Consider the following 25931-nt stretch of genomic DNA (forward strand, 5'->3'; position numbering starts at 1 on the left):
GGAATGGCCGAGGAAAAGAAATAAAAAAAAGAAGAAAAAAAGGAGTAAGAGCGGACGGAGGGGGAGGGATGAAAGCAAAATAAAAAGGGGTACGGACCGTCGGTAAATCTCGGCTCCCGTAGCCCGCGAGGAACCGATTCTTCCTCTCTCCCCTCTCTCCTCTTTCTCTCCCTTCTCTCTCTCTCTCTCTCTCTCTCTCTCTCTCTATAGTCGAAGGGAAGAGGGCGAAACGCAGAAGGAGATCGTATCGGGTGATTAACTCTCGCGATCTCTCGAAGGGCCCGAAGCCCGAGGCCCACCTCGTTAGCTCTGAGTAATTCGAGCGCTAATTGCGCCTAAGAGCGAGAGGAAGCCAAGAAGCGGCGAAGTAGCGGTGTTCGAAGGGGGTCCGGGTAGTAGTGGCAGCGAGAGAAAGAGGAAAAGAGGGCCAGGCAAGTTCGTGATAGGTGCCAAAGACTCCCGAAACATTCGGGATGTGGCGTGGCCGGTGTGAACGGGCGTGCAAATGAAGGCGCAGAAAACATCTTCTTGATGTATCATTTATCACCCGTTCCTTGCCCTCTCATACGTTCCTTCTTACGAACCTAAGTAACTTCATTTTCGTCCATCAGCCTCCACTTCGAATCTCTCTTTCTCTCTCGAAGAAGAAGAAGAAGTTTGATTGAAATATCGAAAAAACGAAATTAGATTATCTTGTGATTTCTCTTGTTTATGATTATTCTGTCGGAGGAGAGAGGTATATACAAACGTTTTGCGAAACGATGATTAATAATGATTGATGTTGAACGATTGTTCTCAGGGGCCGCCAAACGCGCAGAAAACCTCTGTGTCGTCCACGACTTCCGGTCTCGGCTCGGCACCACCCGGCGAGACCAGCTACGAGCTTCTTCTTCAGCAGCAGCAGCTATTCCTCCAATGGCAGCTCGAATGGCAGCATAAGGTACACGGAAAGTCAAAAAGAAAGTGATTGCAGGGAATTAGAAATAGTCGTTATAAAGCGTCCACTTTCCACGCTCGTTAGTAACAAGCGAATGGACGAATCTCAACCGGATATGTCTCGTTAACGCCACGTATCTACTTTCTCCACCATGATTTGCATAGCAATTACGTTATCACGTCTAAATTTATAATCGAGCTTCGGTTACGAGACAACCAACGCCGGTTACCCAATTCGAACATTGATTTCATGTGTGTGTATATATATATATATATATATATTTGTGTGTGTGTGTGTGTGTATAAGCAAAAATTCGTTGCGTAATTCGATTACTTTGTTTAGTATCCTCAGATCATTCTACCGGCAGCGCAAAAGCCATTGTCGTTGAACAGTAGCGGGGCAAGTGACGCTGGTAGCATTAGCGGAAGCAGCTTGAACGCACCGAGCCCCGCACCCTCGAATTCCTCCAACAATCCCTCGGAGCAACCACCTTTGAGGCCTTTGGGCAAATTGGAAGATATGAAAGGTGAATATCGCTTCGTTGTTTGGATAGAGAATGATTAATTGTCGAGATAAATCGTTATCCTTGCAGTAAGTGATCTCAAAGTGGAGTTGAAACGTCGAAACTTGCCTGTATCTGGCTCGAAGCCGCAGCTGATCGAGAGATTGAAGCCGTTCACGGAATCGTCTAGCGGCAACTCGACGTCTAGCTCGAATGGGCCCCACGTGACGCATATGGGCCACATATTGATGGACACTCCGGGGCCAATGACATCCGACGAGTCTAGCTCTCATGCCAAGAGTCCTGGCTCCGCGGTCAAGGACGAGCCGAACAGTCCACGGACCGATTCACCGCATGGCAGCGAGCACGATGATCCATCCAGTCCTCCAGGTACTTCAAACTTGCCGATATATACCTCTTCCGAATTATAATATTGTATTGACAAGAGATTAAAATTTCGAGAAATGAATTTTTCGGAGCGCAACACACGTCGGTGTTTTCACGATGTAGTCCGTGTTTCAGGAGACGACATAATCAAAGAGCAAAGGAAACGGATAGAAGAGTTGCAACGTGAATTGTACAAATCTCAACAGCAACTTCAGCAGATCCGTCAAACCCAACCGTCTACGGTTCACGCTGAGAAGCTGGTGCTGCAGCAACATATACAGAACAAGATGCAGCAGCAGCAGCTGGCGTTACATTTGCAGCAGTTGCAGCATTTGCAGCAGCAACAGCAGCAGCAGCAGCAACAACAGCAGCAGCAGCAGCAGCAGCAAAGTCAACAACAACAGCAGCAGCAGACGCAGCAACAACACGCTACGTTCCAACAGCTGAACGCGAAAGCTAGCCTCGCAGCGTTCCTGCAGGCACAGCCAAATAACACTACTGCCATTCTAGACTCTTCGACTTTGACCGCGATTAACAATAAGAAGAACCAGACGAAGAACAGCGCGACAGTTCAAATACCTGCTGCGATAGTTTTTAATCTGCCCAAACCTACGAAATTGAATGGAACATTGTTGAGCGCGTTGGTGGCACAAGCCCAACAACAACAGCAACAAACTGTTACCGCGGAGGATGGAAAACCGCCACCACCTCAGTACGATGAAGCCGCGAAGCTATTAAAGGTGAACGATGATACCTACAACAGATATAAAAGATATATAAGAAGAAGAAGAAGAAGAATTTGTTCAAGTTTCGTTTAAACGACACTATTCCGTTTCAGGTAAAAATTGAACCAGTTCAAAAAAGTCATATCAAGAGTCAAGTGGTGGATGACGTGCTGGAGATCCTGATCAAGAATGGCGAATTACCACCGAGCGCCGCACAGGACCCGGCAACGCCAACTACACCCAACAGACAGCTACAGCAAAACTTGGTGTTCACAGCGCCAGCGGATAGCCAAAGTCATTCGTTGGTTTTCGCCGCTGCTAGTCCAATCAGTCCGATCAGCCCCATCGCGATGGAGGTTTCCCAGAGCGATTGCGTGAGTTCACCGGCGCCGGCGCCACCGCCACCGCCTCCTTTGCCTCTGGCAACTTTCTCTATACAGCTGCCAACCGCGTTACAACAGTTGCAGCAGCAAGAGGAGATCTCCTCGTTCAACACAGACCTGTTAACCTCGGAGGGCGAGCTGGACGCCGCGATGCTTCTCAGCCCGCAGTCAAATCAGCAAGCGTCGCCCGATCCTCAACCTCCTCAAGAAGTAACGTCGTCGGATAACGCGAATTTAGACCTTAAGGTATCGAGCCCGATGATCGCGGATGATGATCGCTCGAAATTAATCCAAGATACTTACTCGAATCATTGATGAAATGATAATACATGTATTGCGTTTACATTTCAGGAACTCGAGCTAGATCTCGAGACCTTAGACACGATGGATTTCAGTCAATTGGATTGCGACTTAGGTGTAAAGATGGAAGCGCCTCAAGAGTTGATGGACATCGGCGACATGCCCATGGACATGGATGATCCAGATTGGCTCGATTCATTGATGCCGCAATCTCCTCCAACTTCTTCCACGACAGTGGCGAATCATCAACCGGCGCCACCGACGAGTTTGTCGAGCGGCACGGATATTTACGATCCGCTGCTAGCCAGTAGCCAAGATCCGTTTGATCTCTTCAACATGGAGGACTCTGATTTCAAGATGTCTTCCGATCTTTTAACCTGGGACAAAGTCGACTTCGCGACCTAGCCCGAGATCTTTCCTCGGAGCTCGGCCTTGTGTACTTAAATCAACGGGAAACGAAAAAAGATCCAGCGAAGCACAAAGACGATCCAACAACGGCAATGCCAAGTGCTATATATTGTGATTAGTCTGTGACTGTTTTTTTGGTGCATTTTTACGAACCGTTTTGCAGTTGCTTGCCTCTGACATTGTTCTCCAGCGACTTCGGCGCTGTGCAACTTCCCGTGAACGTTAAAAGAATTGTACTTATTACACGTAAAACTTATGCTACTTGTTATCAAGCGGAGAACTTTCTTAAGAGAGAGAGAGAAAAAAAAAAGAAATTAGGAATAACTAGCTGTATAATTTTCAATCGAAGTTCGAAATTCTAGGTGAGTAATTTATAAGCGTGAAAAAAAAGGTGCATAAAATTGCGAGAGGATCGTAGCGTGAAAACACAAGGGTGAGAACAAGACCACGAAGCAATCGTTTCTAAGGGATTTTATAATAGAAGATAATTGTCAGTAGAGAATGCCACGTATACTTTGGTCTTCCTCGGTCAGTATGAGTACCAATGCACAGAATTTTCGTTCTTTCGTTTCACGGAATCGATCGAGCATTGGAATCATGTGAGTCGTTTTCTGTAATCGTTGCTACTTCGAGATCAAGAACTCAAAAAACAGTTTCAGTTTCTGGAAAACGATATCGCGTATCTCGATCGTATCTCGTTCATTCGAAAGAAACGAAGGTAAAGATATGCGAGGACGAACCACTAAACGAAATAGCGGATACGTCCCGCAAATGGAAGTAAGACAACAACGACGATATCTTCAAAATTCTCCAAAGAATTTCCTTACGAGCGTTTTTAGCTAGTTTTTACTATCCACTCTACAGTCGTGTGTTGCTTGAGTTTTAATAACTGCGAATAGCGTGTGTGTTAAACAGGAAAACGGGAAAGCTGCGTATATGTTTTTCTCGTATGCTTCCCTCATCCAATCTCATTTCTGTCGATCCCATTTCTGCAAAACAAAACCGTATTCAATTATAATGTTATAATTGGGATAATTATTTACGAGAATATATATATATACATATACATATATATATATATATAAACACATGTATGTATATATGTATACACGTATACATATGCATATATATAAAATATAATGCTGTATGCCGAGTTCGAAAGTAAACATGCGTTGGAAGAAGTAAAAAGGAAAAAAAATAATTAAAAAAAAGAAAGAAAAGGAAAAAGAAAGTTCGACGGCTTTCCCGCACAGCTATACATAATTTTTCTAAGGCAGAGCATGTGATGTTAGTGGTTACACATACATATTTTAATCAATAATCGCATAAAAATTTTCGGAATGGGTGCGGACAAAAGTATACCGATGTCAGGGTATTGTGCGGTTCTCCTGTTTTTTCGTTTCCCTTTACGAATCTTTTTTGTTGTTTTTGTGACATTCCATGTTTTCAAATGAGCAAGAGATCGAAGCTACGCGTACCACGAGCCGCGCTTTTGTCCATATATTTGAGCAAAAGTTAAGAAGAATTCGTCTCAGAATTTTAATTGATCAACCGAAGTTTCTAACCTAACTTTGTATTTCGCATTATGTCCAATTCGGAATTATACATGTTTATAATGATTGAATCATATCATATAAGGCAATATTATATACAATAAACAAACTTTCTATTATGTTTCGTGTTATTATACTATAAATGAACATAAAATAGAAAGCGTAAAGTCCTGCATTTTTCTGAGGCATTCTTTGCAGAACCAAGTGGCTTCGTACGCCGACGTAACGATAAAGGATCGCACTGCCTAAGTCGGTAATAAAGAGCGAATGTAATGAATGCAATGTTACCTAGCGTGATTAATGTATGTGAAAATGTATGTGAGTGCATCGAAACGATTTTAGCGTATGTGATCAGCGATGGTGCTAATTGAAACCCCATTTAGAGCTATCAAATTTTCCTCAAAATGTCACAATTGAATCACAAAGCAATCTTTTACGTTATAGTCCAATAAAATTATTTTAATTCATATTATTTCTATTAAAACAAGTATGTCAATTGAATTGTTTGCTGGACAAATGAGTGAATTCAAATTTACGATGCAAAGACTGCTTTATCGATTCAAATGATCCCCTATTTTCACAATCAAAAGTGGCAGTTTGGCAAGCAAGTACATACCATCATTGTTCACTCCATATCGCACAAAGAAGCAGCAAAAATATGCAACATTCCAAACGTTCACATGCAATAGAGAAACATCACATGAAGCCCCGAGACACCATGCTCCTCGTAGCAAGCAGCCAACCAATCATTCGTAATTTTTATTTTGCGATATTTTGCAAAATAATTCTCATTCTCAACGAAAATCATTTCCCGAATACACTATATATTAAATAATTATTTAAGAAATTCACTATTCAACGTAATCACAAGTAAAAATGAGCTAATAAAACAAGAAATATTCGGCACGAAACTCGAGAGCAACGTTCAGTCGCGCCATATTTGAACTACTGAATTTGCAGTGCCCTCTCGCGTATCTTTACGCGGTCAATTCAAAATCGATGCATTTAAATGAACGAAGCTCGTACCATTTATTTTGTTTGTTTGATTAAATATTATTAGAAATAGCTTTGTGATTACGCTATTAATTCTGCATTTAAGTTCAAATCGTGCAAATAGAAAAATATATGCACGAAAATTAGGAGAGAACATGGTGCATAATCGGGGTAAAAAATCGTGCCAAAAATCCCCTTGCCACCGCGTATCGCTTCGTCATTATAATTATACCACCCGTTGCCATGACAATAAAAGTTTGTATCGTGTTGTAAAATATTGTATCATACGTAAAATTAGAGTCGTTAAATGCTGCCGATATGTCGTCCATAAAATGAGCTTGCTTGTATGAATTTATTTAGGATAAAGCAACTGTAAAACTCAGTCACGTATAAGTGATTGCAAGTAAGCGAACGACATCATATGATGACATCGATCAGCATACGGCGCACGATCCCTCATCTTTTTTGTTTCTTTTTTTTTTTTTTTTTTTTTTAACATATCGTTGCTTAGCATTGCAATCCTGTAATTATTTCATTTTCTTCGAATCATGAATCATGAAATCTATCGATTGATTGATTTGTCAGGCTGTGCGAATCTGATAGTCTGTCATGAGACGCGTGAAAGTGTCTTTGTTTGTATAATGAACGTATGAGTATTGTTGGATGAATATATAAACAACAACAAAAAAAAATGAGCGATTAGAAATTCTACGGGACGAAACTCGTCTGTATATAAGATTTTTGTGACATATACTTGTAATAACAAGCTACATGAGATTGTACTGAAAGTGAAAAAAATAATGTAATACAAACACGCGTACGCGCGAACACACATACATACAATCACACGAACATATTTTGTATGAGCATGCGAAAAAGAAAAAGATATAAGTTTTGTTAAGTATCTATGAATTTATTGTAACGATGTACGTTTAAGTAACGATCACGTAATTATTGCTAGAGAGAGTGTTATTTATTTTTATTTGTTGCAAATTTATCGATTGCCTTCCATTTGAGTAAATAAATAAATTTAAAGTTATTCAATAACCTATTTATTTCTTTCTGCATCGATTGTTTCGTCGATAATTTTAATTATTACCTCATCATAATATATTTTAAATTCATTTAATTAATCATTTTTAAATTATTTTTTTTCATCTTTTTATTCTTCTAAAACTACATATATTTAGAATTTTTTTATAGATATAAATTTAAAACCTATCTAAATGCGCATGTGCATACTCATGCGCATTAAATAAGTTCGAATAATAGTTGATCTATACATAAATGTCAAACTGAAGTAACTTTATTTCGCACTTTGAAAGATAAAGTAGAATAAAATCGAGTAAGTGCAAAAGACATGAAAATTTATAAACATGTATAGTGATTATGTGCGCATAATATTTTCCCAAATAAAACGTAATCAATTTTCATGTAATTATCAATGTATTATATCTTATAATGCACATCATATCACAAACATAACCTCTTTGATCTTTATACACTAATTTATTTTAGTATAAAATTACTAAAAAATACTTTTGATTGATAATTGTTTTAAGTCTTTATATTTTTTTGTCAAGTGAATCAAGTTATAATATAATTATAAAACAACATTGAATTAATTATATATTCTTCCGTATTTTGGTATTTTATTATTTATAGTATTGCATTATGCTATTTTTAAAAAGGACAAATTACCTAAAATTTGTTTCATTGTGTGAGTATATATTATAGTAAAAATTACAATTTGTTGAAAGTGACAATCAAAAAATAACAATGAAACGCAAACCAAAAGTGACATCAAGTGATGCAACAGCCCCTAAGAAGCACCATTGGGCAACAGGCTTACTTGTTTCTATGGAAGATCCTCGATATAAAGTAAAAGAAGATGATAAAATAATTGTCATTAAAGACAAATATCCAAAAGCTCAAAATCATTATTTGATCATACCAAAAATAGATATTCCATCGTTATGGCATGTAAAAAAAGAAAATGAAGATTTATTATTACATATGCATGCTATTGCTGAAGATTTAACTAAAGAACATAAGGAATTTGAATTCCTGTATGTATAGATATTTATATTTAATATCATTAAAATTAAGTTATTATAAGTATACAACATATACTTATAATACTTATATTATTTTTATACAGTATTGGATATCATGCTGTACCAAGCATGCACAGATTACATTTACACGTAATAAGTACTGATTTTAATAGTCCTTGTCTAAAGACCAAATACCATTGGAATTCATTTACAACACCTTTCTTTTTACATTCAACAGGTAAATATATCTCTATTTTTTAAAAAAAACATATCATTTATAAAAAAACATATTTTATTTTTTTACAAATTACAGATATTTGTAATCAGTTGCGCGAGAAAGGTGAATTAAAAAAGTTGAAATCTGAGGAAAGTGCGCAGTATCTGAATACGCCATTAAAATGTCACAAATGTCCAGCCACTCCAAAAAATATGCCGGACTTAAAAAGACATTTATTAATACATTTATCTGATTAAATTAAAAAAGAAATCTTTTGATTTTAACACATTAAGGGGATTGCTACTGTCAATGTAGCACGCAGGATAATTTAAATGAAATAAATTATTCATATAACTAGACGTGTTTTTCTGTAATTCTTTAAGTTACATCTCAGTTCAATGATAAAAATATTCTTATGCAATATTAATATTATCTTAAATATTGTAACTAGTATGCAGTGTACAATAATTGTAATATAAATAAATACTCCATTCTGTATATACTTACCAAAAATTTATTAGAATTCTTTCATATAATTTAAATATAAAAGCAAAACTATTCGAAATTAATTATAAATTATTAATTATATTAAATCAATTATAATTAATTAATTATAATTGATGATAAAATAAGGATAGGAAAGGTTGTGTTGATTAATAACACAAATATATACGATATTTCGGAAAATTTACTATAAATAAATTTGATGTTAATATTAATAGGTTTGTCGCCTATAATATCAATTACGTGCTAACTATTTACAGAGTCTTCTTATCCAATGTGAAGTATTTAGTGTGTATACGTAAATTGTTGTGTAGGTATTGGCGTGTAAGTGTATTTTAGTCTGTATACATTTAGTAATACTGCAATTAATAGTTGAACCGTCCTTATTACGCCGAAACGGTAGGCATTTGAATGATCGCAAGGCCTTGTTGTTATTGCTTGCGTGATTTACATTAGTGTATTCGAATGTTTTCTTTCTTTCTTTCTTTTTTTTTTTTTTTTTTACATACACATGTTCTTGATTTTTTAAGTATTTTTTTCTCTTCTGAGCGTATAAATTAAATTAGCTATATCTTTCACGTCGAACGCCTCTCAACAAACACACTAGAGATTTTTTGTTAAGTTCAGCTAGAGTAAGTGAACTATAATAAAAAAGGAGGTAAGCGTCGCCCTTTGAGGTTAGGAATCTCAAGACCAGTCTCCAAAACCGACGGAAAACTATTTAATAAAAGCGACTACCTTTCCCCTCGATAGGAGTCGGCGCTTAGGAAAAAAAAAATATATACATTTCCATCTGAAAGTTTGCAACGTCTGCATAAAACGTAGAACCTGCAAAGTTTACAACAATGGAAACGCAAGTGCCGCACACCGTATCACCGATCCGCGATTAAAAACGGTTCCCAAGATCGATGATAGAACATCGAACGCATTCTTTCTTCGAAAAGGAAACAATTCGTCGAGACAACGAGGAACTATAATATCAGACTCGACCGTGAACGATTGAAGCGTCTTTTCTGATAAAGCAATATTCGTACGCCTCTGAAATTTTGAGAACGCCCTCGACGCATGCTTTTGTTTTGACAGAAAGACTGCGTTGATGCTTCATTTTATCTAATACTACCGACACGCTATTCTGCATGGATGAAGAAGGATAGGAAATGGAAAGAAGGAAATTAGCGACAACTATCGGATACCTCCTCGCGATCGATTCTCACTAGTTGAAGAGAGAGAAACGACGAGAGAATGGACGATCGTCGAGCCTGTGCGCCCCGTTTTCGCCCGCAAGCACCGTACGTGGCACGCCAAAAGCGGTCATTTTGGAAAGCCACTGGGCACAAGGACAATGCCGATCCGTAAACGAACCACCATTATTTCGAGCATACTCGTGCAGCTTCGCAGGCACGACGACCAAACTATTCTCCATCAAATCCCTTCTCCGAATACCCTGTTTATGTCTCCTAAATATCGCGAGAAGATGGTGAGATATGGATGTTTTTATAGTACAACGTATAATGAAGTGGTCGCGATCGAGTCGTGGCAAAGGTAACGTCAACAAAGTATTAACCTAAGCGCGTATTCGGCCTATAACCTACAAACGAACGTTTATACACGATTTCCCTAACTACTATTCACAATTCATAAATATTTTATATAACTGTATGCATCTATGTGTATATATATACCTTTTTATATATATATATATATATATAATATATATGTGTATATAGAATATTTATGTATAGATAATATACAGCTGTATCGTACAGTTTGGCCACGGCTTGGTCGCGCACGAAGAGAGCGAATAGCGTTTCGGAAGTCGATGCGCGATAAATTGGCAGTATTATTTACAAAGTATCTAAAATTACATCTAAAGAGGATAGTAATAATATAAGTTACAGAACGCATTATAAACACGTGCATACGCATATACACGCGACGCGCACGCATACGTATACATGTATCTACGTATGCAACAATGATAATATAATAGCAATAGTAATGGACACAGTAATAGTAATAGTAATAGTAATAGCACTAATAATAATGATCGCAGTGGTGGCAGCGGTAGTAGTACTAAGTCTGTATGTGATCTACGCGTAAACGAGGCGTGTGATCTAACGCGGAAATATAAACGATAAAAAATAAATAAACGTAGGACGTGTACGGCGAATAATAAATTAACAAAAGATCGCGCGTGAGAAAAAAAAATGAAAAAAAAAAAGAAAAGAAAAGAAAAGAAAAGGAAGAGAAACAGAATCGTTTATACTTAAATATACGTCGACAATTACGAGGGGAAAAAAATACTTATACGTTTGTAATACGATGAAATAGTTAGAATTAATATCGCTAACGATGCAATCGTAATAGCTTTACTAAATACTAGAAAAAAATTATATGTAAGAATGACAACGACAATAGTTTGAACGCAATGAGTGTGGTGATAGTGTATGTGTTCCGTGTGTGTGACTCTCGCAAATCTATACGGGGGTACTACTCTTAAAGCTATCCTTTTTTTTTTATAGACGATTCTATTACCTATCTACTTAATTCATAAGGTCACATTCCTGTTTCACAAATCTTCCGCAGGAAGAGAAAATTCTTCCCAATCTCCACCGCTTTTCTTTTTTCCCTTTTTTTTTTTTTGTACAACAAATACTAATTTCCATCTCATCTTCCATTTTTAAACAACTACTAAAATTTATTCCTTCCGATTAAGATCTAAACACTGTCCTTCTAGTTCCCGGCTATACACACATTTTTCGATCGTGTCCGCGAGGGCCAGATTGGAGACAAAGTAAATCGAACTAAGAAACGAATGGAAAAAACGCCGTGGTCGGACAACGATCTTTGTACTTACAAATATATAGAACTATATGTATACAATTGATATATGCTTTACGAAGCCTGCTCTTCGTGAAATCGCGATTTAATATTTACAACGTATCGAGAAGAAAAAAAAAGGGGGGGTAACGAATAATAACGAGAAGAATACTGTAATAATGAAGAGAGCAAGAGATTCAACGGAACAACGCGCAAAATTCCGCGAATCCCTTTCAGGCAACGTAAACTGTTTTATTAAAGCTGCAAAGCGGCAATGTTGTCCCCACTGCATTTTTTTCTTTTTTTTCCTTTTTTTTTCTTTTTTTTTTTTTCCTTTTTTTTTTTTTCTTTTTTTGATTAACTTCGACTATATAAATTGACATTCTAGATTTGTTGATAAGTCGACAGCGAGCAGATAACTATCGTACGAATTTACATGATCTCTCACGTTGCTGTCGATTCTCTCTTTTCTAAAAAAACTCGCCTGTAATTTTTCTATATTTAATTTTGACTATATTTGAAACAAAATTACTACACGCTGCTATTATGATATAAACGCGTGTGATCGATGCACGCCTGATTTTCATTCACTATCTTAATCTATATTAATCTCCGTTCCATTATAGTTCAACCAGGTACACTATTTTTCCTCGTTTCTTTTCTTAAATATTTACGAAGCATCGGCTTAACCCGATTAAAATTTTGATTGTGATGTTTCGATTGCGTATCGTGAATATTTAACGAAATTCGCGCGGATGAAGAACAGTTTTATTTTCCTTTCTCTATAACGAAAGTAAGGATCAGGCGACCTCGATCACGAACGTTACGTCACTCGCGGCGCTCAAACGCTGTGCGAATGAATATATACACAGCTAAAAACCTTGGCTACAAATTTCGCTATTTCCCTGTGTAATTCACAGTTGCTAAAAGACGCCGTGCAGCCTTTTTTTATCAAGTTCATCCGAATTCGACAATAAATAGCAAAACAATACAATTAGTGAAAAAAAAAAAAAATGGATAACTGCACGATTTCGATACGCTTTTTCTTCTCCTCTCGTGAGACGTATCCCTTTTGAGCTTGATCAGAGGGCCGCCGACACATTAAATTTTTACCTAGAAAATTTTTCCTAAACTGTACATAACGCTTCGAAAGCGTTAGAAGAACGCTAATCCTATCCCTAGAATGTATCCCTCCTCCTAACGCCGAGTTACAACGCTAACAAACGATCTATACGAACGCCTCCTCTGGCCACGAACGGATAATGATATATCCGCGATCGAAATCTCGCGGACATTGTGATTACCGTAATCGGTGAAACGTTCATTCGCTCTGTTCCATCCGAAACACGATTTCCGTTCATCAGTCTTCTGTTTAAGCGGTGGACTCCTGCAGGCCGTAGTAATGGACTCGCATATTCTCTATCGCTCTACACCATTCCAATGCGAATCCCTCGGGATCTTCCAGATAATACGTTCTGTTTGGCTGTAAAACGGGATGTAAAAGATTAGAAATAACGTAAATTATCCCTATAAGGAGGGAAAGAAAGACTACTCACCGTGTGGACGAAGAAAATTTTGAAGCTCTTTGGCTCGACCCTAAGCTCCGGACTCCAGGGTATTTCCCCCTTGAGCACCATGTTCACAGGATCAACGTAGTACAGGTGTGGTCCGGTAGTGAGCAGGAGCATTCTCCGTCTCGCGAAGAGCCCTTTCCTTTTGTTAACGAACCCCTGCTTCAATATAAGGTTCCCCTCAACGAAACCGTCCCACTGATTAGAGGCACGTTGCTTCTCCAATCGGTTCCTGATCTCCTCAGGCGTTAGGTCGGCGATGTTACCGTCGCTGGTGATCTTTGTCCTCCTCGGCTTCTCGCATACGACGGTGCTGGTCTGCGCGGGTTTCTCGCGCTCGGTCGTTGCGTCCTCGTCGTCGTCGTCGTCATCGTCCTCGCCGATGCCCAGACCGAGAAGCCTCGTCAGCTGTTTGTCGTCGAGGCCGGGCTCCAGGTGATCGGGAACCCTGTACTGCGACCTGAGCTCCTCGTTCTCCGACGTGCCGGGTAGGTAGGGGTATATCGGCGGCGGTGTCTGTTCGTGGAGGGTCTCGAAGTCGACACCCTCGAAGAACGGATGCGCCCTTATGCTGGGATAACCGGCGCCGTGTTCGTCCTGCGCGCCCAATCTCTGCGACGGCTCGAGCACCAACAGCTGACTGACGAGAGACCTCGCCAGCTCGCAAAATCCATCGGGGATCTCGTACTCGAGCTTCAGGATTTTCTGGAATATCATGTACTCGCTCCTGGAGCGGAAGGGGGGCAGACCGGCGACCATCTGGTAGATTATACAGCCGAGGGCCCAGAGATCGGACGCTCTGCTCGTCTTATCGGTCAACAGCTCCGGCGACACGTATTGGGCGGTACCAACGAACGAGCCCCTGCGCTCTCTTCGGAACGGTTGCTGCTGCTGTTGCTGCTGCTGCTGCTGTTGTTGCTGCTGTTGCTGCTGCTGCTGCTGTTGGGACTCGTCCGCCGCGGGATGCGTCACCGTCTCCGGGTCCTTGAGGATCTTGGCGCTACCGAAATCGGTGATGAGCACGTGCATCTTCTCGTCCAACAAGATATTCTCCGGCTTGAGATCGCGGTGGATGATCCCGAGCCCGTGAAGGTACTCGAGAGCACGAAGGATCTCCGCCGAGTAGAACTTGGTACACTCGATGTCGAACGAGCCAACCTTGTTGATGTACGGCAGGAGCTCACCGTTCTTCGCGTAGGACAATACGAAATAGAGTCTTTCCACGTCTTGGAAGGTGCAGAACAGGCGCACGAACGAGTGCTTCGCGCCCGCGAGCATGTTCAACACCTCCTTCTCTCGCTTCACGTACTCGGTCTTCTTCTCCTTGATTATGTGACGTTTGTCGCACACCTTGATCGCGTACTCCTTCCCGGTGTGGATATCTTTGGCGAGGTAAACCTGCGAATCGACAACGTTACACGTTAGATCGATACAGGGGCTCGTAACACGACGACGACGAGCACAAGCAGAGAAAGAAAAGATCCGCGTTGGAAAAAGTTTCGACTGCCACTATACCGCCGTACGGTAGAGAAACTTTCCTCGGTAATAAGGGAAAAGTTTTTGAGAGAGGAATCACACCGAGAGGATTCGAGAGGGGGTGACACTTTTTCCCTCGCCCCTTCCTCTCCCTCCTTTTCTTCTCTCATCCTATGGTCGTAATTCGGGGCCTCTTAATGATTTAATCGAGTTAACGGGATAATACACTTACGGTGGAGAAGCTTCCCTCGCCGATCGCCTTGCCAAAGATGAAGTCCTTGGGAGTCCGCTTGTGCGTTGGCGGGTTGATGGTGGTAAGGGCCGGGTTCGTGGTCGGTGAAACCCGGGGCGCCAGGGTGTTGGGTGGCGCTACCACACCATTGGTCACGTCGTTCGTTGGTGGAGACATTTTGGACACCGGCCCCTCCACCGTTACTGCCGGCTGTGGCGAAACGGTAAGCGCCTGGTTCGCCACACGCTGCAACGAAAACCAACGACTTAATTATCCACCGTATTTATTTATTTTACGCGCGGTATATCCGAGTTAAACCCACGCGGATACCTGCGACAAAGATTTTTCTCCAATTTATTTTTTATTTTATTCTATTTTTTCTTTTTTTTTTTTTTTAAGAAAATAATTGATCTTCGCTCTAAGCGCCGCAAGTTCTAGTGGTAATTTCGCAGAGACTCTGTTAGTGGTAAGCAACCAAGTGACCACTGGCGGCAGTTACGCTCGCGTTTCGTTTCGAGGCGTCAATTTCTGCAAGATACAAAAGCGTTCCAATCGCAAAGTGGTGGGGCGCAAGGAGGCATGAACTCGTGTCCGGCCACTTAACTCTTCTCATCCGCTAACGATCGTCCGGTACCAGGAAATCAAGCGCCGGAAGTGACGTCATCATAACCGACACGTGGCTATGTCGTGCAGGTCAGGATGACGGACTCGTCGTTTAATCGTCAATCATTCTAACCACCTGACGATTCCGTGCCAAAATCGAAAGCGACCGAAATGTCACAGACGTGCGTTTCGTATTCAAAGTACGTAGAAGATCAAGGCTGCGTGCGATTCGACCATGACTCGATATCTGTATATTATTTCACAGATTGTGTAATCTAAAGAAAAGGCGACTTTCTACCGCATCGTTGACACGGTCAATCGATATATACATTTTAACGGATGTTTCTCATCTTTACACAACATACATACAGAAACATATATAACAGTTGTACAAAAGAGGGTCAAAGAATCGGCAGATACTTTTTGACAATGATGAGATTCAATGGATAGGTCGGGGGAAAAAGATTGGGAATAGAAAGAGAGAGAGAGAGAGAGAGAGAGAGAGAGAGAGAGAGAGAGAGAGAGAGAAAAGGATTTCGCTGTGCACGCATACGAGGATGATTTTTAAGCGGTGATCGCTTCATTTCCGGTCCGAAAGACGATCGCGCCCCTTTCTCTTGCCGCTTCCTTCCTCCCATCACCATTGTGCCGTCCAAAGACGGATCCCGCGTTATACCGTGGCCGTTACAAAAGAAAGGAACAAGTTCTCATCCTCGAACAAGAGAATCCGGATGATCCTCCGTCGAAATGCTCTCCTTTCTTCTCTGACCTTCCCTTCTTTCCCACTACCCGCCTCAACAGGGAACGGTCTTTGACCGTTTCCCAAACCTGCACACCGGTTGACTCCCCAAACAAGCTTTTCGCCGAGCAAAAGACGCAGGAAATGCGCGTTGCGAGAAACCTTTTGCCAACGGCGCGGGTAAATATCGGCGACGACTCTTAACGAGACCCTATTGCCGAAAATGAGCGACAGAGGGTATCCGGTGTAGAAAAAAGATGGTATCTATAAAGTGAAATCGCAACAAAAGATTTGGATTTGAATAACGGTCGTTAATGATAAAATAACGGCAACATTTTTACTCATCTGGAATTTTCATCGATCCTTTTTTCTTTTATAAAGAAAGAAAAAAATGTCGAAGAAAGAATGAAATGAAAGAAGATCTATACATTGAATATTCTCTCTCATATTTGTGAGACTATTAAATTCCTCGTAAATTTCGCAAGGAATCGTAAATAATTATTACAGCGCGATTATGGTGTTGCTAATATATCCATCGTTGAAAGATTTCGACGAATTAATCAAGGAATTTGCGGCGGTAACAGAAGATGAGAACATGGAAAAGGTCGTAAGCGAGAGAAGGAAGGATTTATATTTAGACGATGAAAACGCAAGTCGGCAAGGCCCTTTCTTTCATCTTCTTTATCTACCTTTCCTCGTTCTTCTTTCCAGGCCGGTTACGAGGCGGGCCCCACGGCGTCAACCATCCGTGTCAGGACGTCGACCTCGTCGAGCATTTGCCCGAGAGCCACCCAACAGCAGCCCTACTACTCCCTCTGCTTGGCTGGCTTTCGCTTTGCCCCGCTAGTTTATTTATTTGCTTATCTATTCCTTGGTCCCCTGACACTCGTCTACTTCTCTCACCCTCTCCTTCTATCTCCTACTCTCTCTCCCTCCCTCACTATGTAGCAAGCAAGGGGGATAACCACCGACGGATACCGCAGGATAGAGAGCAACGTCGATCGCTAGATATCAAGGAGAGGAGTCTCAAGCAGAGGGGACTCAGATAATCGATATACCGACTAACGTTCCACTACGACCTCGCAATTTGCTTAGATCGTAGATATATACCGTTCAAGAGTATCAGAGAGAGCGCGTTCCGTTTAAAATAAACCGCTCTCACGTAGATATATAGCTGCATGCGCGCGCTCTCAACCTCATCGACTTAAACTTAACGAGTAGTTGTGTGAACAATAACCTTTCTCGCGGCGATGCATCGTTTCGATTCGTCGATGACCTTGCGACACATTCTATCTGGAACAAATTTCGAGAAACGCGAAAAGGAAACGCGAGAACGAATCGACACAAGAAATAATCTCACCACGATGGGAAATGATGGAAGAAACGAAATACGTAATACGTAATGGAGAAGTTTTGCGGAAGATGAAATTCGAAATACTTACAATGATCAATCAATCTAAAAACGTATAACATCTCGCGGGCGTCCGTTAAACTCCTCATCTCTCTCATTCCCTCGCGTTTAATTCTCTCTATCCTCTTGCGATTGCTGAATCACCCTATACACACAACCCAGCAACATTCCAACGGACATTCTAATTTTAGCCTTGCTCGTCTCGTCTCTTTCTCTCGTGGACAAGCGCATTCTCTATCCGCGCGCCTTGTAAACGCTCCTTCGTTCTCCACCTCTCTCGCTCTAAGCTCGCGAGGTTATGTTTTTCTTGCAGCTTGTCGAGTGCTGCCCTCTGACGATGGTACGCGACACTTTCCTCTCTTTTCTCCTTTCCCTTAGTGCTCGCACACATAGAGACACGCACACCAGACGAGGACGAGAAGACGAGCACGAAGGGCGACAGAAAGAGACGGAGAGCAATGATCGTGTACCCCCACTCTGTCGCATCAAGTTTTTTGCCGGCTACCAGAAGGGACTACGCCTATTGGCGCAAGCGGCCAGCACTTTTGCCCGTGAATGAGATGTTTTGCATTCGCAGACGCTGAGAAACGTGTCGCGCGCGGGCTGTGCGACTAAATTGGAACACGCCACGGCCCGAGCTGCCTGTTCTAGAGAGACTAATAAAAGGGTCTCGAGAGGAACGGCGTCGATTTTCCAGCAAGCCCGATTTCTCAGCCGAGAATTAATGTTCTAAGCGAGTTTGTCTTTTGTGCTCGTATACACTTGATCTTTGTTTATTTACACGAGCTCGTTCAATTATCAAAGCGCTAATTAGATAAAGAGAGTATTTGTTGTTTGTTACTATCCCTAAGATATGCATGTGTATGTGTCTACTACTTGCACAAAGAAGTGGATGAGAATCAGCATCGAACAAAAAAAAGCGACAGTCGTTCTCGAATATTGTATTCCGACTTTGTCGCTTTACAGAGAGTGCAACAATAACATTTCTAATCTTTGTATTATCGTTATTGTTGTCTTGGTTTTAAAAAAAAGCTCTAAAAAAGCTCTAAAAAAAGCAGTGAGATTCGTACATTTACCACTAACGTGCAAGAGGAAACAAAATGCCACAGAATGTTCGTTATAAAAGAATTATACGAATTACACGAGTTATACGAAATTAGCAGAAGAGGTAATTAATTGGGAAGGATTCTACAGTTGTTTACTAGTGACACAAGAAAAATGTACTATATATTGCACAAACTTATGAAATAAAGAACATCATCAAATTGTAAACAACATCAATCGAATATCTCTCGTATTATGACGAATGATATAACCAATTAAAATTACGAATGCTATAAAGGACAATCGATCTTGCGCGCGAAATATTTACACACATCGATGATTACGAGACGCTATGTCGTAGCCGTTCGAGAAACATTATTTGATATAGCATATATTTGAAAAGCATCCTATGTCATTAAAACAATTGATCGAGCCATAGACGCTCGCGATCGCTCGAGTTTTTTATTTTTTCTTTTCGAGTACCATCGAGAGATAAGCATGGCATCGACAAAGATCGAGCTACGTCGTGACCAATACGGCCACAAAATTGTTTGCTTTCACATCCTATCGTATAAACACGCAGACGATCCAAACATGTTTTTTCGGTCGCGGACCTCGATGAGCATTACCCAACGATCTCACTCACTCCTTCTTTCCTTCTTTCTCTCTTTCTCTCTTTCTCCCTCTCTCTCTCTCTCTCTCTCTCTCTCTCTCTCTCTCTCTCTCTCTCTCTCTCCTCTTTCGAGTCTCTTTCGAGTGTAGCGGAATTTTGCGATCACTCCAAGTTCACGTGTATCGCGTTTGAACCATTCTCGAGATTCCCGATGACTCGATACTTTCCAGCATTCCCGTCAATTTGTTTCCATTGCCGAAATACAGAGAGGACTGATACACGTTATTATCGCGGAATGCTATGTTTAGTCGATAACCACACTTCGATAGGCACGAATATAAATTTTTTCTTCTTATCGATTATTTCTTCTATGTAAACATTTTTTTTTATATACAAATATAAATTTTCGAATCGTACGTATTTTTTTTTAGCAGTGGAATGGAATTGACATTTTAGTTAATTTTCTTCTCGCGTAGTAAATATTCGTACGGACGTTCATTTGACTAGCATTCTCGGTCGAAAAAGTAACCGTCCCAGTCTACGCGTCTCTTTCGAACGGAGATGTATTTTGTCACTCGTAGACGTGTCACTGAACAAATATCGAAATTTTTAATTTGTCGAGAGCCAAGATATTATTTCTTGATTTAACACTAAGAGAAATGGCACTATTTCTATAGAAAATTCGCAGTTGCTTTCGACAGTGAACGTAAACAACTTTCGAACCGTGTCGTGATTACGTTGCCTGTTTTGGAACCAAGGGCTCCGGGCGAATTTATTTAAAATTCGAGCGAGCGTAAATTATTCATGCTTCGAGGCAGTGTGTTAACCTCCTCCTTCTTTCACCTCTTTTTTGGTATACCGAATCTGCATTCACTGTTCGTTTTCGTTTCCGAAGTCACCAAAATCTCGTCGAAAATCTCCGCTTCATCGATTTTTTTTAATTCGAGGAATATTAAAAAATTCCGTTGACACGTCTTTTTCCCGAAAAGAAACACGTCGATTTTGCGAAGAGCGTTTTGCGAATAGCCTTCGACAATAGCTTTATCTAATAATTTGACATTTCAAAGCGAAATTAATTTCACGAATTTTCCCGCCAAGGCAAAAAATTAACGAACGAGCTACGATCACTAGAGAAATATCCGAACGAGCACGAAAGATAAAAATTACTCATTTGCCGCAACGAAATAATTACCAATCGGAAAGCACATCCCATAGAACATCCCATAGCGCCTTTTGAGTACGAAGTTACCACACTCTCTTCGTCGACAACAGTATCGCGATCCGTGGGAACGTTAGCTTCGGACGATTCTCAGATATTTGATCGAACAAAAGAATAAAGCGACTCTAACATTGCTTTCTTTGGTAGCAAGTTGAACATTTTGATGAATTTTCATGAATGATAAACAATAAGTTTCGATCAAACGTGATTGGTTGAAGAGATTTAATCTATTGTCATAACAACCAATTCCCTAAACGACACTTCGCGGGATCTGGTCGAATCATTTGTAAACAGGTACGAAATATTTCTAAAGTTTCCCTCTGTTTCCGCAAGAACAAGCACTTGAACGGGAGTAGCCGCGCGGCGTCACACTCGATCACATCTTTCGTAGACTGGTTCGTTATTTTTTCACCGTATATAACGCGCGTTGAAATTTAAGGGTTATCGTAGAGACGCTTTCTTCTTACCTTGAATAATTTTTTAAGCCTCCGGTAGCCGCGATGTAATCGCGACACGTACTGCTTGTTGGAATCCAGTTTGAATTATTAAAGCCACAGTTGCGAAAATAAAAATGAAGAATGAAAAATGGAATAAACCAAAGAACTATTTTTGTTAGTGAACTCTCTTGAAATCGGGTATGTGTCGCGGCTGTTCGTTACAGTTATGATGCGAATTTCCGACAGCGTCTCGATTATGTTTCTTTCGGATCAGTCTCGGGTACATATATACATATATATGCATGCGCGGGAACCGAAGAACGAAAAACACGTTCGTGGCCGTTGAGAGCCGTTCGCTTACTGAATTCTACGCCTGGCGTGTCCCGGCTGCTAACCCGCGCTTTCCCCCCACCATCGGCCACTCGTTGGCGGCAAGCCTCCCCACCATTCGACCCAGCCCCACTATCGTGTCCCTCCACCACCAGAAAACGAGACCCGCATCCGGGAATAATGGTGGGGAGATCGAGGGGTAGCGATCCCTCCACCTCCAGCATCGATGGTAATCTTACCGCGGATCGTAAAGCACGCTTACCCCTGCGGTCAAGTGCGAAAATTGCAATGAAAGCATCGAGACACCTCGAGTCTTTCTCTTCTTCTCTTCTTATTCCTCTGGTATGACCATTTTTCCTTTTTTTTCTCTCGATACCAGAGAACGAAAAACAAAAGACGACGGTTGCTGGGATATCATTTTCTTCAGTCGCGGTTCCGTTAAATTCTTTCGAAGAAATATTTTCAAAGTTTCGATAATTCGTTTCAATAAATCTAGTCAAAGAGATTAATATTTCACGGAACAGTTTACATACTTGTCGATAATAACACAAAGGAAATATTTTTAGAAAACTTCTATCGTGCGACATCATAGACTGTAGATTCGAATAATGAAATTCCATGATATTTGAAGCAAACAATTCGACATCGTTGCAACGATTGTTCGTTCATGTATATTCTTAAATGAATCGAGTCGGAGCAGGATATATCGGAATGATATTTGACGATACAAAGCGGTCGATTGTATCGAAAAAAACATCGAAAGAGTTGTTACGCATTCCTACGATATGTTTGCCCAGAAATGTCTATTTTCTTTCACGTTGGAAAGAGTGAAAATTATTAAACGAACTTGTCGATAACCAATAAATTCGATTCTTTCGCTTAAGATCGGTGCATTATCGACAGTAAACACTGTGGATAGTTTGTCATCATAGACAAACGTTCAGAACGACTTTACGTGCGAATTTGATCGCCGCCTAAGGAGAAGAGAAAAAGAGACGTTGCGTGGTGGGGAAACGAATAGATGACCGGTAGTAGGGGATGGCTGGGGAATCCCGCGCAATGCGCATGTGCAATGATACTGGTGGGGTTACTCAACCGACGGCGCCAGTATTCTCATCCCCCTCCCAACTTCGACGAACTTCTGGCTCGTCGGTGCTGTTGCCTTGGAAGGGAGGGCAAGGATCACACGCGCACAGTGCCCTGTCTCTCTCTCTTGGTGTGTTTGTTTGTTTATAGTCGCGTTCTGGGAAATACCCGATGCGAGTAACGGACTCTTGTGCGCGCGGAGGCTTGCACTTCCATTCTGGCGTTGCATCCGGTCGGTTCTCCGCGAGTATCCCGACGAATGCCTTCCTTAGTATTCTTCTTTGCCCTGCCACTTAGCAATTCCCTCTTCCCTGACTGCTTAAACGCTTGTCCTTTTAAAGCCTTCTTTACGTTTATTCATTCGGTCTTAAATGTGAAAGAATGAATTACGCGTTTCTTGCTAACTCTACCATTCTCCAACGTTTAGTTATACTCTTGGAACTTGATGACTTCGAGATTTTTTACAATTTTTCTTTTTTTTTTCTTTAATTATGTACAGGTGCAAATGTGTAACGTGGTTGAATTACATTTTATACGTATAATACGATGTTGTTTCGTGTGCAGTTTTAATCTGTGAATAAATAATAAATAAACTTTCGATATTTTTCGTATCACATTTGATTATTGATCTATCGTTTGTTGGCAGTTTTGAAAACACGGTATATCGATAACCTAATCACAGCACGCTCGATACAATCGAGCACGCAACGGGTTGATAAAAAATTTATCGCAACACATTCTCTCGAAAAGTAGTTCACGCGTAATCTCAAGAATGCAGTACATCAACCACGTTACTCTTCAATGTATGCGGACATACATACATTTACTTGTATACGCGAATCTACAAATCGCACAACAAATATTTTACAATGGAATTGTGTAACAATTATTTCGCGGCGCCGTGCGGAAAATCAAGACGCGTCTCGATCGTCTCGATAAAAATAACGATCAAATTGACAATGTCATTTTAAACAAAATCGAGAATACGAAACGTATTCGATATGTCTGTAAAAAATAATTGTGCCTCCTGATTTTTCTTTCCGTCATTCCTACGTGAAAAAGACAAAGAGAGTCAAAATATAATCAGATCATGGATTTAAATATCGAATTATCATCGATATTGTTAAAATTAAATTCCACATTTCTTTCGACGGTATAGTTCGAACCTATGAAGAATAGTTCCGCATACCGTTGACGATGGTCATTCGTTTTACAAATCTCGGTTCATTTATTCGAGCGAGCGAACCGAACGGAACAGTCCCTAGAGCACGCATTTGCGTGCTCGAGCGATGTTTGCCGACAGCATCGCTCAACCAAACCGATTAATATCCCTGACTAGTCCATTTAAGAATATTGTTATTCAACGTTCAACCGTTAATATCTTGTTTACACGTTCCGCATAGGATTGTCTTGCCGCACAAGACGCAGCGGAACGACAAAGTCCAGCATACCAGGAATGGTTTCGCAGTTATTGACTCTTCCGCGAATCAGCGGGCATTATCGTTTCTTTAAATGAATAATTGCCCGTTGTTATGTCTCGTTGCCAGCGCAAGCCAGAGTTTAGTCATCCGCGATTAGAAATATTTTGATCGACGACCGGACCTTGCTCACCTTCTTTATATTTCGAATCAAACCTAACCTGCTCATCTCGAATTCATCGAATTCATCGAAGGGATCACGACCCGGTTACTTTGAATCACAGATCGCCAAGAATATTGGTCGAGTTCTCGTCGAAATATTTCACTTCGAAATAGGCAAGTATATGGATTGCTCGCGTTTCATAATCATGTAGTCAATAATATTAGGCACTCGAGCTCCCTTGATGCAAGCGCGAAAAGATTCCATCAGTCGATACGGAAGAGCCATCTAGACGAACATAACCTAAGGAGGTAAACAATGGAAAGAATCGCTCGCTTACACTTGCATTCGATCATCTCGTGAAATGACTGGATGGAAAAAAAGACCTTTCATCCCGATAGGAGGGTTTCCACTTAATATGTCATGCAGTCATCGAACTTGGAACGTTATTATCGTGATCGTTTGCTCCAGAGCCTCGTCGCAATGCAAACAATCATCCGTCGCCGACCAACTGGCGATACACAGAAGGCAAAATACGCGGTGAAGCGAGAGAGAGAGAGAGAGAGAGAGACAGAAAAAGAGAAGTCTCGTGACGTGCTGGTACATAATTAGCGCGCGAAAATAGATTTTTGCGAAACGAGCCGAGCTCCGCTCTGGTATGTCAATGAAAACAAATCCTTGTTCCCCTTTTTTCCCCTCTCCTGCTCCCTTTCTCTTTACCGAGGCCTGGTAGCTCCGGCGAAGGCCGCCGAATACTGAAATATACACGCCATTCGGAATAGTCGAATCATTGTTTGCTCGATCGAGTCTCCGATATCGTTTTGCTTCTCGCCAAACCGACCTAGCTTCCGAAATAACGGCTTTCCCTGCCTCTATCCATACGCTGACCCTATAGCTATATATGCTAGTACGCTTTATAGAGAGAAATTTTTCGCATATGTGAACTACAGGAAAATCGATTTCTAGACTAGTCATCGAGTTCCTCTTTCTCCACGGAGAAAGTATTTTTTTCTTGGAGAAATGATAACGATTTAAAGAATTTCTTATTTTTGATAAATTTGATCTTGTCGCTATATATATATATATATATACACTATGAAAGAAATGTCTGTATCGAATCAAATCAAATAAAATTCTGAAGAGAATTTAAAATTGAAGAAAGAAAAAAAAATAATAATTACAACGATTAGCGCGACTATTGCTCTAAAGTTATAATATGTAATTGCGTACGAATCATGAAAGTAAAGCACAGAATTGTATAATTTTTAACAGCTAATATAACAGAAAATATTGTGTACTTATCATCGGTCCCCTGTGTGCACCACACTCGGTACAAAGCAATAAAGAGACACAATTGTGCAAACATATAAAAATGTAATTGAAAAAGTTACGGTCTTGTTTACATAATGCGGAAAATTTGCATCGATATCCGACAAATCGTCAAACATTTCGTGAAAATTTACCCGTCCTTTGATCGTTTTAATTTCTCGTTTAAACAATCATTTCAATAGTAATATGAAAAAAGCATTCCCCCTTTTTGAGGCAAGTACGACAAATATGACGTACGCCCTTTGTATCCGTTATCACGAGAACACTTTTTATCAGAGCATAGAAAATAATTTTCCTTCTCGACGTCATATTATTAAATTTCGAAATTGAATTGCAACGATTGTTACGTATCCCGTCTTTTCTTTTTTCTTTTTTTTTTTTTTTTTTACGAGATTTCTACGAGAATTAATATTGCAGAATTGATAAATTACAAAAAAAAAAAATTCCAAATTTATTCTTCTCGATGGAATGTCGCAC

At 40.6% G+C, this 25931-nt stretch overlaps 3 protein-coding genes across 15 annotated transcripts in view; 2 read left to right on the plus strand and 1 right to left on the minus strand.

Annotated features, from left to right (window-relative positions):
• The window catches only part of LOC122718624 (myocardin-related transcription factor A-like), a 153613-nt gene extending 148299 nt beyond the window's left edge, over positions 1-5314 (plus strand). For 3 of the 6 annotated variants that reach the window (XM_043943823.1, XM_043943819.1, XM_043943820.1), the window contains 6 exons: positions 800-940; positions 1280-1463; positions 1530-1829; positions 1950-2566; positions 2665-3180; positions 3286-5314. In XM_043943823.1, coding sequence (XP_043799758.1) covers positions 800-940; positions 1280-1463; positions 1530-1829; positions 1950-2566; positions 2665-3180; positions 3286-3639 — 2112 coding nt within the window. In that variant the 3' untranslated portion in view covers positions 3640-5314. The remainder of the gene's footprint in view (positions 1-799; positions 941-1279; positions 1464-1529; positions 1830-1949; positions 2567-2664; positions 3181-3285) is intronic. The other 3 variants (XM_043943825.1, XM_043943821.1, XM_043943822.1) reach the window with 2 other exon arrangements.
• A 2163-nt stretch (positions 5315-7477) lies between these two features.
• On the plus strand, positions 7478-8967 carry LOC122718623 (aprataxin). Of its 3 annotated transcripts, none has more exons than XM_043943817.1 (4): positions 7478-7533; positions 7949-8257; positions 8350-8483; positions 8559-8967. In XM_043943817.1, the coding sequence occupies exons 2-4, from the start codon at positions 7968-7970 to the stop codon at positions 8717-8719; spliced, it is 585 nt and encodes a 194-aa protein (XP_043799752.1). In that variant the 5' UTR covers positions 7478-7533; positions 7949-7967; the 3' UTR covers positions 8720-8967. The 3 variants fall into 3 exon arrangements, with proteins under 3 accessions (XP_043799752.1, XP_043799753.1, XP_043799751.1); XM_043943818.1 differs by having other exon boundaries at positions 7494-7622; XM_043943816.1 differs by lacking the exon at positions 7478-7533 and having other exon boundaries at positions 7854-8257.
• A 165-nt stretch (positions 8968-9132) lies between these two features.
• The window catches only part of LOC122718631 (3-phosphoinositide-dependent protein kinase 1), a 479613-nt gene continuing 462814 nt past the window's right edge, over positions 9133-25931 (minus strand). For 5 of the 6 annotated variants that reach the window (XM_043943831.1, XM_043943832.1, XM_043943834.1 and 2 more), the window contains 3 exons: positions 15066-15311; positions 13343-14755; positions 9133-13269 (listed from right to left, as the gene is read on the minus strand). In XM_043943831.1, coding sequence (XP_043799766.1) covers positions 13159-13269; positions 13343-14755; positions 15066-15311 — 1770 coding nt within the window. In that variant the 3' untranslated portion in view covers positions 9133-13158. Of the gene's footprint in view, positions 13270-13342; positions 14756-15065; positions 15312-21161; positions 21486-25931 lie in introns of those variants that run through there. The other variant, XM_043943837.1, reaches the window with a different exon arrangement.

The sequence above is a fragment of the Apis laboriosa genome, unplaced genomic scaffold (assembly GCF_014066325.1).
Source record: "Apis laboriosa isolate Shangri-la unplaced genomic scaffold, ASM1406632v1 scaffold66_cov157, whole genome shotgun sequence".
NCBI classification, from domain to species: Eukaryota; Metazoa; Arthropoda; class Insecta; order Hymenoptera; family Apidae; genus Apis; species Apis laboriosa.